This window comes from Chrysoperla carnea, chromosome 1, assembly GCF_905475395.1.
Source record: "Chrysoperla carnea chromosome 1, inChrCarn1.1, whole genome shotgun sequence".
Taxonomy (NCBI): domain Eukaryota; kingdom Metazoa; phylum Arthropoda; class Insecta; order Neuroptera; family Chrysopidae; genus Chrysoperla; species Chrysoperla carnea.
The window spans coordinates 118,159,895-118,176,875 of NC_058337.1; the positions used below are offsets into that span (position 1 = coordinate 118,159,895).

The 16,981-nt window shown below is 29.9% G+C and overlaps 2 protein-coding genes across 3 annotated transcripts; one reads left to right on the forward strand and one right to left on the reverse strand.

Moving 5' to 3' along the window:
* Positions 1-1,460: 1,460 nt before the first annotated feature.
* LOC123302268 (gastrula zinc finger protein XlCGF57.1-like) lies at positions 1,461-4,171 on the forward strand. Its single transcript, XM_044885133.1, has 2 exons — positions 1,461-1,755; positions 1,823-4,171. The coding sequence occupies exons 1-2, from the start codon at positions 1,749-1,751 to the stop codon at positions 3,382-3,384; spliced, it is 1,569 nt and encodes a 522-aa protein (XP_044741068.1). The 5' UTR covers positions 1,461-1,748; the 3' UTR covers positions 3,385-4,171.
* A 5,350-nt stretch (positions 4,172-9,521) lies between these two features.
* LOC123290725 (protein bric-a-brac 2-like) lies at positions 9,522-16,081 on the reverse strand. 2 transcript variants are annotated; one of them, XM_044871012.1, is made up of 4 exons: positions 15,294-16,081; positions 14,077-14,202; positions 13,705-13,889; positions 10,283-10,338 (listed from the first exon to the last, which is right to left on the reverse strand). In XM_044871012.1, the coding sequence occupies exons 1-4, from the start codon at positions 15,955-15,957 to the stop codon at positions 10,333-10,335; spliced, it is 981 nt and encodes a 326-aa protein (XP_044726947.1). In that variant the 5' UTR covers positions 15,958-16,081; the 3' UTR covers positions 10,283-10,332. The 2 variants fall into 2 exon arrangements, with proteins under 2 accessions (XP_044726946.1, XP_044726947.1); XM_044871011.1 differs by lacking the exon at positions 13,705-13,889 and having other exon boundaries at positions 9,522-10,338.
* Positions 16,082-16,981: the final 900 nt, after the last annotated feature.

Below are 16,981 nucleotides of genomic sequence, written 5' to 3' on the forward strand. Positions count from 1 at the left end.
TATTCGAATGTGTTTTAATCTAATCATTTATTTAAAGCTTAGTATTAATCTAATTATTATTAAAATGTCTTATCTATGGCTGACCTGTCAAAACAAATGTTCGAACAATACATGTGGAGCCACACACAACGTACTTGACAATAAACAACCACTATGCGTCATGCAACTCACATCCATTTTTTTTTTCGCTTCGGTTTTATCATTTCGTTTATGTTCGTTAAGATCCTAAACAAATGCGAAGATAGAGAAAGAGCAAGATTTTCTAGGTTCTAGACTAGAGCTCTTTATTTGTTTTGAATATACACAAAGTTCTAGTTATGAATATTTTGATAAAAATCTTCCTTTTATTGAAAATAGGATGACTATTTGCATGCTGACGCTTGACTCTGAGTTTGAGCGTCAAATTAGGTCACGTGGTCAGTTCAGACCGTGCTGCCATCTAAGTTTAGTAAGCTAAACAAACCCTGAACATAAAAACTAAACGTAGTTTTAATAATTTAGTTTTTTATTCTTACATAAATTTATTCTATTGGAAACTGACATGGAGGCGTGGCTTAGAAAACATGTCGGAAAATAACTCACACTTTTAAATGTTTAACCCATATGATAGTTAAAATAACGTTAAAAAAACATTTTTCGTTTTGTAGTCATCGCTAAAAGCTATAAAGTTGGCGTTTTTTGAACGATTATTACATGAGGCATGTTTACTCAAACTCAAAAACAAAGATGCATCAACTTCAAAATAATTATGATAACCAGTTAATACCTGGCAGTCACATTGAATGTTATGTAAGCGGCAGACAGAATTAGTTGCGAAATAAAATATAATTTTATAATCTTATCAAAAACTAAAATGTTTGAAGTCTGGAAACTGGAAAAACAAAGATTTTTACAAATCTTACTAATGGATATATAAAATATATTTTAATTAAAAGTTATTATTATTTAAAGAATGCTCAAAGTATTATACTGTTGATAAAATATTTTATTAATTTATTATTATTATTATTATTATACAAATTTAATTTCAAAATAATTATTATAATATTTGTAGTAACAAAAAATTGTTATTAGAAAAATTTTCTAATAACACTGAACGATCGCCTGCTTTTGGATATTTATAGAAAACTATGTTTAAATTTTTATTTGTTTTAATTTTACAATCTCTATCTGCACAAGTTACTCTATTTTTTTATTTAACAATTTCTGTAAAAATTCTAACTTCCATTTTTAATTTTATTTATCGATAATTTATTAATAACAATTTATTGCTAATATAAACTGTATCTCTCGACAGTTCACAGTTGTAACCCATTAATAGTTTGTTTTTTCTACCACCAGACTGTGTGCCTCGATTTGTCAGTTCCTATATTAGATTAGTTAAAAATTTTTAACTAACAACGTAAGACAAATTATAAACATTATCATTAAATTTAATTATTATCATTAAATCCGGACATACAATTATTAATAATTCCAGACAGTTTCGGTAGTGGCTAATTAAAGAATAGTCATTACCGACTGACATTTTCAGAAAGGTTTGTTTCCATAATGTCCCACGAGTCACAAGTGCACTTGTTGAAAGTGCACTAGTTCGTTTTATATTTGTGGGTAGACACTTTTAAAAAAAAAGCTATTGAGACATTCAGGCTTCCGTGGCTTTTAACTTTTTACGGTATGGTACGATTAAAGATAAATTAAAAGTTTAGTTTGAATTACAAAAATTGTTTACCTAAAATTCTTAAAAAATGGATGGTAAGGATTTGTTTTTATTGCTGGGTAAAAATACATTCCTTTAAAATAAATTATTTTGAAATAACAGGTGAAAATATGAAGATAGAAAAATCATGTTCCCAGCTGATAATTAAGCATGAAGATAAAGATAATGATGAAATGTTTAAGGAATTGGATTCAAATAATCATAACATGAATGATTATATTGATATTAAGGCGGAAATTATAGAAAAAGAACGAATAAAAATTGAACAAGAATTACATTCAGAGCTAATAATTAAAGACGAATATTACGATGAAGTATTGGAAGTAACTAATCCAGATCATGATAAAAAAGAAAACTATTCTTGTGATGTTTGTGAAAAAACATTTACCCTAAAGAGAACTTTAGTTAATCATATACGAATTCATACTGGGGAAAAACCCTTTACGTGTACTGTGTGTGATAAAAAATTTACCAAAACGGCCCATTTAAATCAGCATATACGAATTCATACTCAGGAAAAACCTTTTTCTTGTTATGTGTGTAATAAAAAATTTACCCATAAGAACAGTTTTGATAGGCATATACGAATTCATACTGGGGAAAAACCTCATTCGTGTACTGTGTGTGATAAAAAATTTACCCTAAAGGACCATTTAAATCAGCATATACGAATTCATACTGGGGAAAAACCTTTTACGTGTAATGTGTGTGATAAAAAATTTACCCGAAGGACCGATTTAAATAGGCATATACGAATTCATACTGGGGAAAAACCTTTTACGTGTAATGTGTGTGATAAAACATTTAACCAAACGGCTAGTTTAAATCAGCATATACGAATTCATACTGGGGAAAAACGTCATTCGTTTACTGTGTGTGATAAAACATTTACCCATAAGATCAGTTTTGATAAGCATATACGAATTCATACTGGGGAAAAACCCTTTACGTGTACTGTGTGTGATAAAAAATTTACCCAAAGGAACGATTTAAATAGGCATATACGAATTCATACTGGGGAAAAACCTTTTACGTGTAATGTGTGTGATAAAAAATTTAACCATAGGAACAGTTTTGATAGGCATATACAAATTCATACTGGGGAAAAACCTCATTCGTGTACTGTGTGTGATAAAAAATTTACCCTAAAGGACCAATTAAATCAGCATATACGAATTCATACTGGAGAAAAACCTTTTACGTGTAATGTATGTGATAAAAAATTTACCCAAAGGACCGATTTAAATAGGCATATACGAATTCATACTGGGGAAAAACCTTTTACGTGTAATGTGTGTGATAAAACATTTAACCAAACGGCTAGTTTAAATCAGCATATACGAATTCATACTGGAGAAAAACCTCATTCGTGTACTGTGTGTGATAAAAAATTTACCCGTAGGAACAATTTAGATAGGCATATACGAATTCATGAGGAAATACCTTACTCGTGTGGCGTAAGGGCTTATACAAAGGGAAAATCATTTAAATGTGATATTTGCTTAAAAATATTAAGCAACAAAATAAGTTTCATGAAACATATACTAATTCATTTAGGACCTCCATATGCATGCCAAAATTGCGATCGAGTTTTTACCCACAAAAACGAATTAAACGATCATGAACATAAAAATCTTGTTATTTTGATTAGCAAAATAAAATGATCATAAAATAAAACTCCTTTTTTGTTAAGAATAAAGTACAAAACTATTAAACACTCAGAACCACGTTATTTTGATATAAAATGGGTCCGTTTATGCCTTTGGTAATATACAAACTGGATTTGGCAGGAGTGAGAAGTACCTCTCCAAGATGATTGAGAAGGATAATAAATGACGAAACATGATTATTAATGCCCATGTCTTAATATACAATATAAAAGTATAGGAGCTCGCAACGTTTTCAAGAGAGAATTTTATTATTGCTGATTTTATATGTTGTTCTTCTTGCTCTTTAGGATAGAGCTTGGGCCATCTGGCTCGCGGTAGTGGTTGCGTTTAGTACTGCGCAGCCTAAATGTACAGGTGACAATCCTAAAATGTACAGGTAATAATCCTTTTAAAAATGTTTTAGTATGCCTGTAATTTTAATATTATGTTATTTAAGTATACAAAAACCTAAAATTAATTTGCCAGACGTTAATTTGATCGTTAAAGCGCAAGTATTTAATATAATATTTTAGTGGTTATTAGTTCCGAGCTCGAATCCAGCAGCAGTCAGCAATTTTTTTTATTTTTTATTATCTTATGTAATTGTATTGAATTTTTTTTTAAATTTTAGGTTTTTGTATACTTAAATAATAACATAATATTAAAATTACAGACATACTAAAACACTTTTAAAAGGATTATTACCTGTAAATTTGGACTGCACAGTACTAAACGCAACCACTACCGCCAGCCAGATGGCCCAAGCTCTAACTAAAAGAGCAAGAAGAACAACATATCATAAAATCAGCAATAATAAAATTCTTGTTCTGCTGACGTTGCGAGCTCCTGTACCATAATATCCTGGCGCGTATTGACATAATAATTGCCATTTAATAATTAAATTTTACTAACATATTGATACATGTCTACTTTAAAATATTCTTTGCAAATAAAACAATATCTAACCATTTTTTAGAACTTTTATACAGAATTAATTAAACAAATAGTAATTGTTGAAGTATCTGACTTTCGTCAATACGATCATGCGCATTGTTTGTTAATCTTCTCAAGCAAAAATGTACATACTTGGTACACGATGGGTCTATGTAGTAATAGATGATCTAAGGTTTATCCATACGCAATTCGCACTACGGTTTTTATCAAAAAATTAAGTCAAAAGAACTTAGTCCAGGTACATAAAGGTTGTTCAAAGATATTATGTGTATGTCATATCTTTAGGAATTTATTTTTGACATTAAAAAAACATGATGTTTTTTTGCGTAATGAGGTAGAGCGTACGGCATTTGATACAGATCTGCCCAGGATCTGTGGTATCAAAATAATCTGAACTAAAACTGTTCAATACTTACATATTAAATATTTCGAATTCAGATCAGATTAGGCCAATAATCGCATATTTGCGACATATTTACGGTACGAAGAAATCATACCTGAATTGAGAACCTGTTCATCACTTCGTAATACAAATAGTTCATCAACCCATAATTCTCTTTTTTCACTTACAAGAATTTATTACTTACGTTTTTTATTTTGTTTTTGTTCTATTAATTTTTATTTTTTGTATAATTAATTTTATAAAACAATACATTGTTTGTTTTTTTTTTATGTATTTGATTGATAATAATAATATTATTTATGCAATTTCGTCTCTTATTTTCACAGTTTCTATGTAACAAGTTTAATTAATTGTTATTTTTCAATAATTTTTGGTAATTTACTATACCATTTATATGTGAACAGTTGAAAATTTTTTGTCAGAACAGCGCCCTTTAACACCAAAAATATCCACTGGGAACGCTGATGTCGATTTGATCCCTACCATGACTGCGCAATCAATAAAAATAAAATAGTTGACAAACCGTCTATATATAAACTTCAGATGTAACAGAGAAAAGGAGATTTCCGGTTCCAGAACGATCTGCCCGAACTTCTGCACGCAGTTTTGGGACAATTTATCTCTACATTGTTTTCTTTGGTGACGTTTTCTTGAATTGAAGCGAATAAAAAAGACTTCCTTATTATGAATTTCTGCATCGACCCTGCCTGTTCCAAACCCTGAGCATAACAAAATCTCAAAATCTCATGAAAACCGCAATAATATCATATTTTTTACTTTCTCTGATAACTTTTCCAAAAATGAAGGAATTGAGTTGAAATTCTGAAAAAAGATGTAAGTTATGATCATAAAAAGGTGTGATAAATTTTAGCCCGATATATAACCTCGAGAAAAAAAATTCCAACAGTTCGTACAGTTCAGGCAAATCATTGAATTTTAACTTTTTGTTTTAAATTGTAGGTTTTTATGTACTTTCCAGACACTCTCGAAAAATTCCAGATATATGCATCATTAAAGGGTACAAAAATTGAAAAATTCCAATTTTTTTCAGGTCTTGAAAAAATAACCGTATTCAAAACCTAAAAACCTGAAAATTTTTAATTGTTGTCATTCGGGTAAGTAAGTAAGCATTTGAACGATACCCCATACATCCAAATCTGTTAAGGTCTTTAGAAGTTTTGGTGGAATAAAGAAAGTAACATACATGAATCCTAAAAACATATACACTCCTTTTTTTACGCCAAAAAATATCGTTCACTATTTTTGAGATATTAAGAATTTAATGTTTGAAAAACTCCAAAAAGGTCATTTTTAAGGCTGAAAAACAATGTTAAATTTTCGAGCGTGAACAATCCTAAAGTAATCTTTGAACATCATTTAACAAAATTCTGAACAGAAACTGGAATTAAAAATTACTTTATTCCAAAACCTCTCAATTTCAAACTTTCGCAAATCGTCTCAAATTATGCCTTGTCAAAAATGGCTTCAACATCAAAGAATAACGGTAGGTCAGATGTTTTGAAAACGAAATTCTTCTTCTATCTTTTATACATCTACGTAGAGGGCTGTATCGGTTGATTTACCACCCGAGTAAGCGAATTAGTTTTTAATCTTTCTTCTACATTTATTTAAAAACAAGTGAAAACAAACAATTGACTGAGTTAGTTGTTGAAATACCATGCATAGACAGTGTTGATTACTCTGTCACATTACACATACATACATGTCACACACATATAACTTATATACCCATATAATACTACAATTTGCGCATAATTAGCGCTCTCTAGGATAAACTGTGATGTTTACGAAAAAATGTTTCAAACAAAAATTGTTTATTTTTTTATAAGGAACATTTTTTACATTTAAACTTTTGTTCTATTTCTAACGGCTTACGAGATGGGTCCCAAGACCCAATTGACCTATGTTGCTCATTTACGAACTTGACCTCACTTTTTAGGCCCCCAGTAAGCTATAAAAATTTTAGCTTGATATCTCTTTTCGTTTTTGAGTAATCGTGATGACAGACGGACAGACAGACAACCGGAAATGGACTAATTAGGTCATTTTATGAACACCTATACCAAAATTTTTTGCTTAGCATCAATATTTTGAAGCGTTACAAACTTGGGACTAAACTTAGTATATCTTGCATATTACATATGTGCAAGGTATAAAAAGATCGGAAGATTTAACATCACGGTAGTCTGTTTTCTCCTCTAGCAAGCTAAGAGTATACCATTTTACTTCATAAGTGTCGGTGTATACATTGTACTGCAGAAAATTTTTCCAAAATGATTTTAAAAAATTCAAAAAATGAACACAAATTTTTTTTATTAAAAAATATACGTATTTTTATAATTTCCTATAAAATATTTGACAACAATATTAACTTAAATAATTCCAAATTCTATTTAAAAAAAATTTAACAATAACATAGAACTAACAAATGGACTGCTTGAGAAAAATGATGTTTACTGACAGAAACTAAGTTTGGGTGCGATTAAACTCTTCACTAGAACCATGTTCCGTTGTGTTGAAAGTTATCAACGCCATTGAGAATTAATTGTCTATGTAGACTTATATAAATTAGTTTGAACCTTAAATCCTAACATAAACAGTAAATCCTAAAGGATGTTTAGGACATACAATAGGCAGAGGTACTGAAAATTAGCAATTTGTGGATATATACGTTTTGTAGCATGCTACAAAGTAAATAAATAGTCTTATTTCTGTCTAACCAAATGTACTACAGCTGCTTGTATAGTATACATTAATTGATTTATCGAGTAAAAACCAGGTTTTCGATTTATTTTTAAATGTTTTCTCAACAACCGATTAGTTTATGTAAAAAAAAAAATTGTGCAAAATCATTTCTATATAGACTTATAAATTATCAGGGGCGGATTAATGGGTAGGCAAAGTAGGCCTGTGCCTACGGCGGAAAAAAAAATGGGGCGGCAAAAAATTCGTTTCAATTATTAAAAATTTTTTTGTTTAATAAAAATGTAAAAATGTGAATTTTTGTCAATTTTAGTCAATTTTGCGTGAAACAATCATTTGAAAAAGTCGCCACTTCACTTAAACTATATGTAGTCACTATGTTCGCGAATGTCACTATCCTGGAAGTTTTAGAACGTTTCTCAGAAAAACTATAACCTAACCTTCCTTCTTGTTTTGGTCAACTGTACCATGTCAGAGACTGTACTAAAGTATTTGAATCGTTTAAAATGAGTGATGGTAGACAACGACTAAGCGGGTATCAGTACTCTAATTTAAGAAAAGAGAAAGATGAGAAATTGAAAAAAGATGTTAATTCATCGAGAAAAATAAACGACTTTTTCAAATCGTTAAGAAAAGAAGTTGAATTATCGGATGAATTCACCATCCCCGTTCAAGTTTGCACCAGGTGTATCCGATGATCGATATTGCTGTTAGAATATTTACTTGCACTGCACTAGCAAATTGTACTGCGGAACGTCCATTTTCATGCTTGAAACGAATTAAAACTTATTTGCGTTCCACGATGAAAGAGAACAGACTAAATTCTTTGGCTATAATGTGTATTGAAGTTGCAACTTTGCTACAAGTTTATCTGAACAAAATCATCGATACATTTGCTGTTGAAAAAGTCTGGCGTAAAAATGTACATTGAAATAATTGAAAAATGAATTGTTTTTTTGTTTTGTAAACCTTACTTATGATTAAAAAGTTATTTCATTTATTATATTAAATATTTTTCAATTTCCAAATAAATAAAACAGATTTTTGTTTATAAAAAAAGGCGGCACTTTGATGCCTGCCTATGGGCGGCAAATTCATAAATCCGCCCCTGTAAAAAATTATAATAACTTTTAAATGGCTTTAGTGAATTGTTTTAAAATTTCCGCAGTAGTTTTAGTATTATTAACTAAAAAACGCATATTGTAAGTGTAACAGCCAAATAAGCAGTCCAGTATTTTTATGTCTATGACAAATACAAACTTAAGTTTACAATCCCTATTAAAATTTTCTAATAATATTAATGAAAAAGTTAACAAAAAAGGAAAAAAAATGGATATATATTAATATAAATTTTTTTTTAAATAAACAGGGTATTTATAAAAACCCAATAACAAAAATAATTTGATCTGACCCTTTGGTAAATATATAATCATTTGTAAAAATATCTTCTTTTTATTTAATTAAGGCACTTTTTGGAATTTCTGGTCCCATGAAATTTTTTTATTACCCTGAGTGAATAAAATGTTTAAAGAGCACTATATGGAATAAATTTTCATGAAAAATACTGGCCCAATAATACATTTTCTGATATAAAATTATACGAAACGTTTATAAAAGAAATGGAATGTTTGTTAAATTAAGTCACAGAAATTATGATATAAATTAGTAAGAGCTTATTTAAGTCCTACCTTAAAAGAAAGCTTCTTGTTAACCGGATATTTAATCCGATCTTTATTATTTTTAATAGATTTTCGATACCTTTGACCTTGAATATCTAGCGACGCGAACGCGTTATCATTTGTGACTTTTGAGACAGCATTTGTACTATCAAAATAAAGGTTTGTACAAAAAATTAGCTTATTCCGTTAGATTCCGAGGTTGATTACTTATTTTTACTAAGATGATCGGGTTATTTTGAAACATATTACATTTTAATTATGATTTTTTTTTAAAGAATAATTAAGTTATTTCAAATTTTATATTTTTTAGTACATTCAGTCTTTTAATTTTAAACGAGTGATCCTAAATAAAAATTGTAACATTCAAAAGATGAAAATAACAAATTGTGACACTCATTTTGTAAGAAATTGGTAACTTGTATAGAAATCAATTGAAGACATCGTGGGTTTATGTTCACAAGTTAACAAATTAATAGTGGAAATACAAAAAATAAATTTTATGACTTCTAAAAAATTAGTATTCAAAACTTCTACAATTGACAAAAGTTAAACCGGCGTAGATGAGTTTATTTAGTCCGATAATGACTTGAATTTTTATGTGAAAGGTTTCTCAATAACTTTCTGTTTTTTCTGTTTATTTTTACTTTTTGTGACGTTAAAAGCTTAAATAGTTTGAATAGATTAACAATTGTGATTGAATAAAAAGGCTATTTGTTAGACTATTCGATTAACTAAGCGAATGAATTCACAACACTTCACAAGCACCAAAAAAATTAGCCTTAATGCCTCAAAAAAATTATCGCCTCGAATTAATATGTACCATATAAACTCTATTAAAGATTAACTCTTTGAAACAAATTTGTAAAATTATGATTGACCTTAGCTTTCTCTTGAGAATAAATAATTCTTACTAATTCGATATCACAAACTGTGCTAAAAGCACTCTAATGTTTTTAACTATTTGCTAAACTTTATCGTCAGTAAAATCTAATTTAGCATCTAAACTTAATGTCATTTTATGGATACGAGTTAAATGTGATCGCATATCATACGATCGACTGAAATGCCGTCGACATACAGGACATTCAGTTTTTCCTTCATGTGCATCTCGATGTAATGTTAAGGACATTGGATGTTTGAATCCTTTCCAACAGAGGCGACAACGAAATAGTAGTTCATCTTCACCATCAACGGCTTGTCCTTTCATATCTAAACATAAATTTCGAAATCAAATTTGATGTAACTATTTTATGTCAAAAAAATCAAATTCTAAACTAATATTTTCATTGAAATTTAATTTTTTAAGAAATTTAAATCGTTTTTTTTATTAACTGTATAGTTACATCCTTACGTTTTGGATTTATAAATTCATCGTTTCAGAAGGGCGACAAAAAAGAGCATACTTCTTTTGAAATTTTTTAGAAAACTGAAAAATACACTTAATTAGAAAGAATAGAATCATAACTAAAGCTAATATATCCAGGGCCTGATCTAAGGAGTTGCAAGCCGGGCAAAAGTAAGAGCGTTTGTACGCCCGAAGTTCTTAATTTTCCCTCTTGAAGATAAAATTTTTTTTTTAATGTTAGATACTTTTGCAGCTGTAAATCCTTAGACGGACCAACATATTTTAAAGTGCTGTCTTGGCTTATAATTTTTTGAATGCATTCTCCTAAGAAAATTATAAAATAGTACTTGAGCCAAGCCGTGAGAAAGAAGAAGAAATACCTAAGTATAAAAAAGAAACAAACTTTTTCGATATATACCCAGATCACCCTGATTCATTTACTGAATATCGGGTTGTTTGTTTCCATGTAGTATTAACAAACAATTTATGATCGAATTCTTGAAGGATCAACCGCCCTAGATTTCGTCAGGTTATCAGAATAAATGCTGACATATGTACAATTGTTTCTTTTCATATTATTATTATGGGAATAATGTACAAGACCAAGAAGAATTTGTTCCTTTATTCTAGGTCCACAGATTCCCACTCCATTCACCTAATGATGAATTTGAAAAAACGCTAAAATATTTAAAAATTAACGACAATTCTAAAATTTATGATGTTGGCGAAGTTTATTGAAAATATTCATTCAGAAGCGAAAAATTAAATTTCAATGAATCTAAATAAAATAGAGTAAGATCCCGGTGCCCCCAGACGTTACTTATTTTCTTATAAGAAATATAAATGGGATACAGTAGTGTTAGTACGTACTTTGAGTGTGTGCATACCTGCTACCTTGGGTCGACGGCCAATTCATAGGTACCAGGTGCTAAAGGTAGATAAATACAGTACTGATTTTTCTCAAATTCTCAGTGCTGATTTTTACATATGTTTTAGATATTTTTGTTAAAAATCAATAATCATTATTGCCAGACACTTTCCATCGGCACTTACCCTTACCAGACGCTTTAAAGCTTCAAAAAAAAACAACATATTCTTACTTATGATCTCACTCTTGATTTTTATATATGATACTAAGGGAACTATTTGAACACCCCTGGTCAGCAGCCAGACCAATTGGAGGGGTCAAACATCCCCCCAGACACACATAAAGTGTCGCTATGTGTATAAGCGCGAGGGCATTATTTGTACGCTTGAGTGTGAGAGAGATATCTATTTATGGATATCTTTCTTTATTATTGTCGTCTCTAGGCTACTCTATTCCGTGCTACTCGATTCAGTGCATCTGTGATTCTAAACTACATGAAGAAAATGAAAAGCATAAGGAGTTCATTAATAAATTTGAAAATTATTCGCTTTCAAAAATTTACTATCATCATCCTTGCAAATTAGAGTTTTTTTATAAAACATCAGTAAAAAAAGAAACACCCAAAAGTGATTGGCATGATCTTCGTCAGCATCATCAAACTGCTTTTGAGGAAATATCTGCTTTAATTAATGAAAATATAATAAAAAAAGGACGATGCTATTTTTTGACTTATCTTCATAGATATTACATGGAAATATTAAATGAAAGTGAAGAAGGGAATTCTACAAAAATTAAAGGAAGTTTCACTCCACACAATTTAGAAATCAAGATAATAAAAGCATTTGATAAGCAAATTAAATTTTTTATCATTCAGAATAAAAAATTAGTAGCTCCGAAAAATTTAATTTCTATTGATGACCAATAATTTCAGTATTTGAAGGATGAAGACATTTTACACAAAGCTGCTTTATTATTGCGAAAATCTATTTTGCAAACTGAAAAAAAAATTGCCACAACTTATAACCGCTCAAAACCTTAAAGAAGGTGAAATATCGATACCACAAGATTTATTAGACTTTTATTACACTCTGATAGCCGGTAGCAATCGAAAGCGCAAAAATAATCCAAAATGTATTCGTCAAGTCAAATCTTACTGTGAAGATGTCGTGTATGGTGTTTATAACGGACAAGTCAAAACGTCGAAACATATTGTGCTCGGAATGTCCTTGAAAAGTTTAACAAGTAGTCGCAAAATTATTGATGTAATTCATAGGTACGGTCATTGCATTAGTTATCCAGCTGTAGAAGAGCTGGAAACCGAAGCAACATATACTTCAATACAGCAGTCAAGTATATGTCCTGAAGCAATTGTAAAATCACCACATCTCTGTACTGGGGTTGCTTTTGATAATTTTGATAGGTTTGTGGAAACTAACAGTGGCAAAGATACATTGCACGATACTGTCGGGATCATCTATCAAAATATTGATTTAGATAATCCAGATGAATCCCAATTGATAAGTTTACCCGCTGTTAACAATGAGACACCTTTAAATTCGAAGACGAGGAGACGAAGAACTTGCCAACATTGGGTTGATGATGACTTATCAAACTTAGACGATGATGACAGTAAAGATCACGCTGAATTGTAAAATGACATGTATAGCTTTGTATAATTTTAAGATTTAATAAACATGAATTTTTTAAATAGTAGTATTCAATTTTACTCGATGATAAGATGTTAAACATATTTTAAAGAAACTTATATTTATTATTCATAAAATTTTCTCAACCCAGATCACTTTAAAATACCTTGTAATCTTCAGGTTCGATTCCATTTTGCATGTAACGAATCTTTAATCTCTCTTGATCATATCGAACAGAGCAGAATTTTAGCGACACTTTATGTGTGTCTGGGGGATGTTTGACCCCTCCAATTGGTCTGGCTGCTGACCAGGGGTGTTCAAATAGATCCCTTAGTATCATATATAAAAATCAAGAGTGAGATCATAAGTAAGAATATGTTGTTTTTTTTTTTGAAGCTTTAAAGCGTCTGGTAAGGGTAAGTGCCGATGGAAAGTGTCTGGCAATAATGATTATTGATTTTTAACAAAAATATCTAAAACATATGTAAAAATCAGCACTGAGAATTTGAGAAAAATCAGTACTGTATTTATCTACCTTTAGCACCTGGTACCTATGAATTGGCCGTCGACCCAAGGTAGCAGGTATGCACACACTCAAAGTACGTACTAACACTACTGTATCCCATTTATATTTCTTATGAGAAAATAAGTAACGTCTGGGGGCACCGGGATCTTGGTCTAAAATGTTAATATTATGGAAAATGGAAAATGATTACCAAAGTTTCTGTGATTTGATGTTTCTTAAACATATGTTTCTTGAGCTCAAATTTCCGTGACATAACAGCAGCGCAAATTGGACATTTTGTGCCGCCAGTATGTAATTGTAGATGTAACCGTAGACTATTCGGATGACGAAATACTTTCATGCATTTTGAACAAGGAAACAATGTTGTTGTCTTACCTGCGGCACCAAACATATCCATTGGGATAGGGAGTCCCAAATTAAATAAAATGTAAAATCAAACATGAATCCAGAAATTTTCCAGATTATTCTTTTTGTTTGGGAGTGAATGGTTTCATGTTTGAGTGTACAACAGTTTCCCTTTCAATATACATCTAATCAATATTTTATGTTTTTTATAACTTACCATCTTGATCTGCAGAAGGTCCTGGGGTACTACTAGTTTCCGTTGTTTGTTCCGATATAACATTGCCTGTTTCGTCTTTGCGTTTATAAGTTGCTGTAGCTGTTGCCGTTACAGTTGCAGTTCGTCCTAAATTAAATGATCAAGATAAATCTGCGAAACTTCTTCGAAAGTTTTACTGAAAGTTCTAAATAATTTTAATTTAAATGAACTTTTGATGTGATTAATTATGACTTCTTTGAACTAGGAGAGCTCAAAGCAATTAAGTAAAGTAATTAAGGGAAGTTTGCAAAAATAGGTTTTTCGCGTTTTTCAGCAAAACGATGAGTTTTACAGCAAAAATAGTTCAGACAAAAATTAGAGATAATCCGATTCTCTACCAAAAGTGTCTCTAAACCTTTTTTCATAAGTATTGCCATTTTCGTGATATAGCGGTTCAAAGAATTGAGCAAATAATTTTTTTCGTAATACTTACATTTTTGAACCGTTATACGAGTAAAAATATGAGGACTAATTTTTGATGAACCAGCTTCTCCATCTTGGCGCTGTCTTTTCACAGCATCAATGCTACTCTTTCGAGTATAATTTTTTCGACACTGCACTTGAATTTTTACATATGTTTAGTCTTTCAAGTACTCCGAAAATTCACCACTTCTTTCAATACTTACGACTAACAGTATTTTGTGGAGTATGAGACCTTTGAAATGAGACAGATTTACGAGCATCACCACGCTGACAATTGAATGGAAGACAGACAGATGTTACTCAGGTCATGCTATTAAATAAAAATAGGGACGGAGTTCTTGATGTATAAGATATAGGGACTCATATTTTTACTCGTATAACGTTTCAAAAATGTATACAAACGTATTACGAATAAAATAATTTTTCCAATTTTTGAACCGCTATATAACGAAAATGGCAGCACTTATAAAAAAAGCTGCAGAGACACATTTTGTAGCAAATTGAATGATCTACAATTTTTGTCTGAACTATTTTTGCTGTTTAACTCACCATTTTGCTGAAAAACGCGAAAAATCTATTTTTGCAAACTTCCCCCCTCAATAAAATTTTTTGCACAAGGGAGATTGATGTGGACTTTTCACAATTCATTTATAATAGTATTCTGAACATTCATACCAATTTTTAGCTCTATGGGAATTTTTGTAACCTTCAAAGTGTAATTTGACTGGATAATAAATTCATTTTTAATTACTAACCTGTAATAAAAGAAGTATTTTTTTGATTCAATTCAGAAACATCAATCAATTCTTTCCCGTAAACCTCTCCAACATAATTATAATTTTCATTTGAATTTTCCATCATAGATGCATTTTCATTCAATTTATTAACCGACGAACCATCCAAAACATTTGTCTGTTCATCATTAGTAAGTCGCCGTTTTTTCTTATTATTTGGTGAAAATTTCTCAGGAATTCTTTCAACTTGCTGCTGTTGCGTTTCGTCTCCAATCGGTGGTAAACATCGATTATCAACTTCTTCTACAGGCAAAACTGGTGATTCTCGTCCAGAATCAGTTAAACCACGTACTTCTAAAAGCTCTGCCGTTTGCAAGAAAGAAGTTAATTGATCACTAATCACAGACACCTCACCTTGGTACATAAACGATACAATCGCTGATAAATCTGTGTAGCTAACATTTCGTAAGATTACAATAGGATGTTGACATGGATTTTCTTTGAAAAGATCTCGAAAATACGGACTACATGCAGATAACATGATTTTATGGGCACGTATCTTGCCACCATCACAACTTAGTGTAACATCCACTAAGTTATCGTCGTGGCGAAGAGAATCGAATGCTCCGGAGATATGATTGGAATAGTTATTCCAACGTAAGGCATATTGTTCAGTACACATCATCTCGCAATATGGAATTTTTTTTTACTAAAACGTAGTTTAACTTGCCACCATTTAAATCAACAGGTTGTTGTTATTATTATTTTTTAATAAACTTTACAACATTTATTACAAAGTTAAATTTAATAATTTTGATTATATTTTAAATATAAATTGATTTAAAAAGCTGCTTTTAAAGTTATTTACTATTTATTAACTTCTTTTATAGGTTAACAACTTTTAACTCTAGATTATTGTGAAGTATTTTTTTAATCTGTGGCCTACACTGATAAATATTTTTATTTACTTGTTGAATATTGTTTACACGTTGTAAGATATAAATTTTTGTTAAATATAAAAGATGAAAAATTTATTAATTATAAATAATAAAAATATTATATTTTTATGTATTTCGTAATTATTTTGTGACCTCTAATTTTAAATAATAGAGAAAGGTAAATTATACAGGTAATGTTTTTTTTTCTATACATGTATATAGGGAATCATATAAAACAGAAAAATTTTATATAAAACTGCATTTTAATGTAAATTTTTAAATACAGTAACTTTTTTTTTTTATAAATAAATTATTTATTACGATATTTGAGGCGATTCTATAGAATTTTAAGTTTTAGTTTTAGAAACAAACTAATTTCGCTTTAAAAATGAAAATTTTATGAAAGCTCATAATATTTTGAAAATACCAGCTATTTTAAGTATTAAAAAAAATCCTATTTATAAATGAGGATTTGAATATTAAAATATTATGATAAATAAGTGAAAACAAACAATTGACTGAGTTAATTGTTGAAATACCACGCATAGACATTGTTGATTACTCTATCGCATTACACATATATACATGTCACACATACGTAACTGATATCCCCATATAATACAAATTATACAATTTACGCAATAATTTGCTCCCTAACGGGTAAACAGTGATATTTACGAAAAAATGTTTCAAACAAAAGTTGTTTATTTTTTTATAAGAAAGATTTTTTACATTTAAACTTTCGTTCTATCTCTAACGGCTTACAAGAGG

Coding starts and splice junctions, on each gene's coding strand:
- LOC123290725 (XM_044871011.1), bottom strand. CDS start 15,957: ATGATGTGTACTGAACAATATGCCTTACGTTGGAATAACTATTCCAAT. Junction 14,203..15,293: donor AAATACTTCTTTTATTACAG/GTTAGTAATTAA, acceptor CATTTAATTTAG/GACGAACTGCAACTGTAACG. Junction 10,339..14,076: donor ACCTTCTGCAGATCAAGATG/GTAAGTTATAAA, acceptor ATTTATGTTTAG/ATATGAAAGGACAAGCCGTT.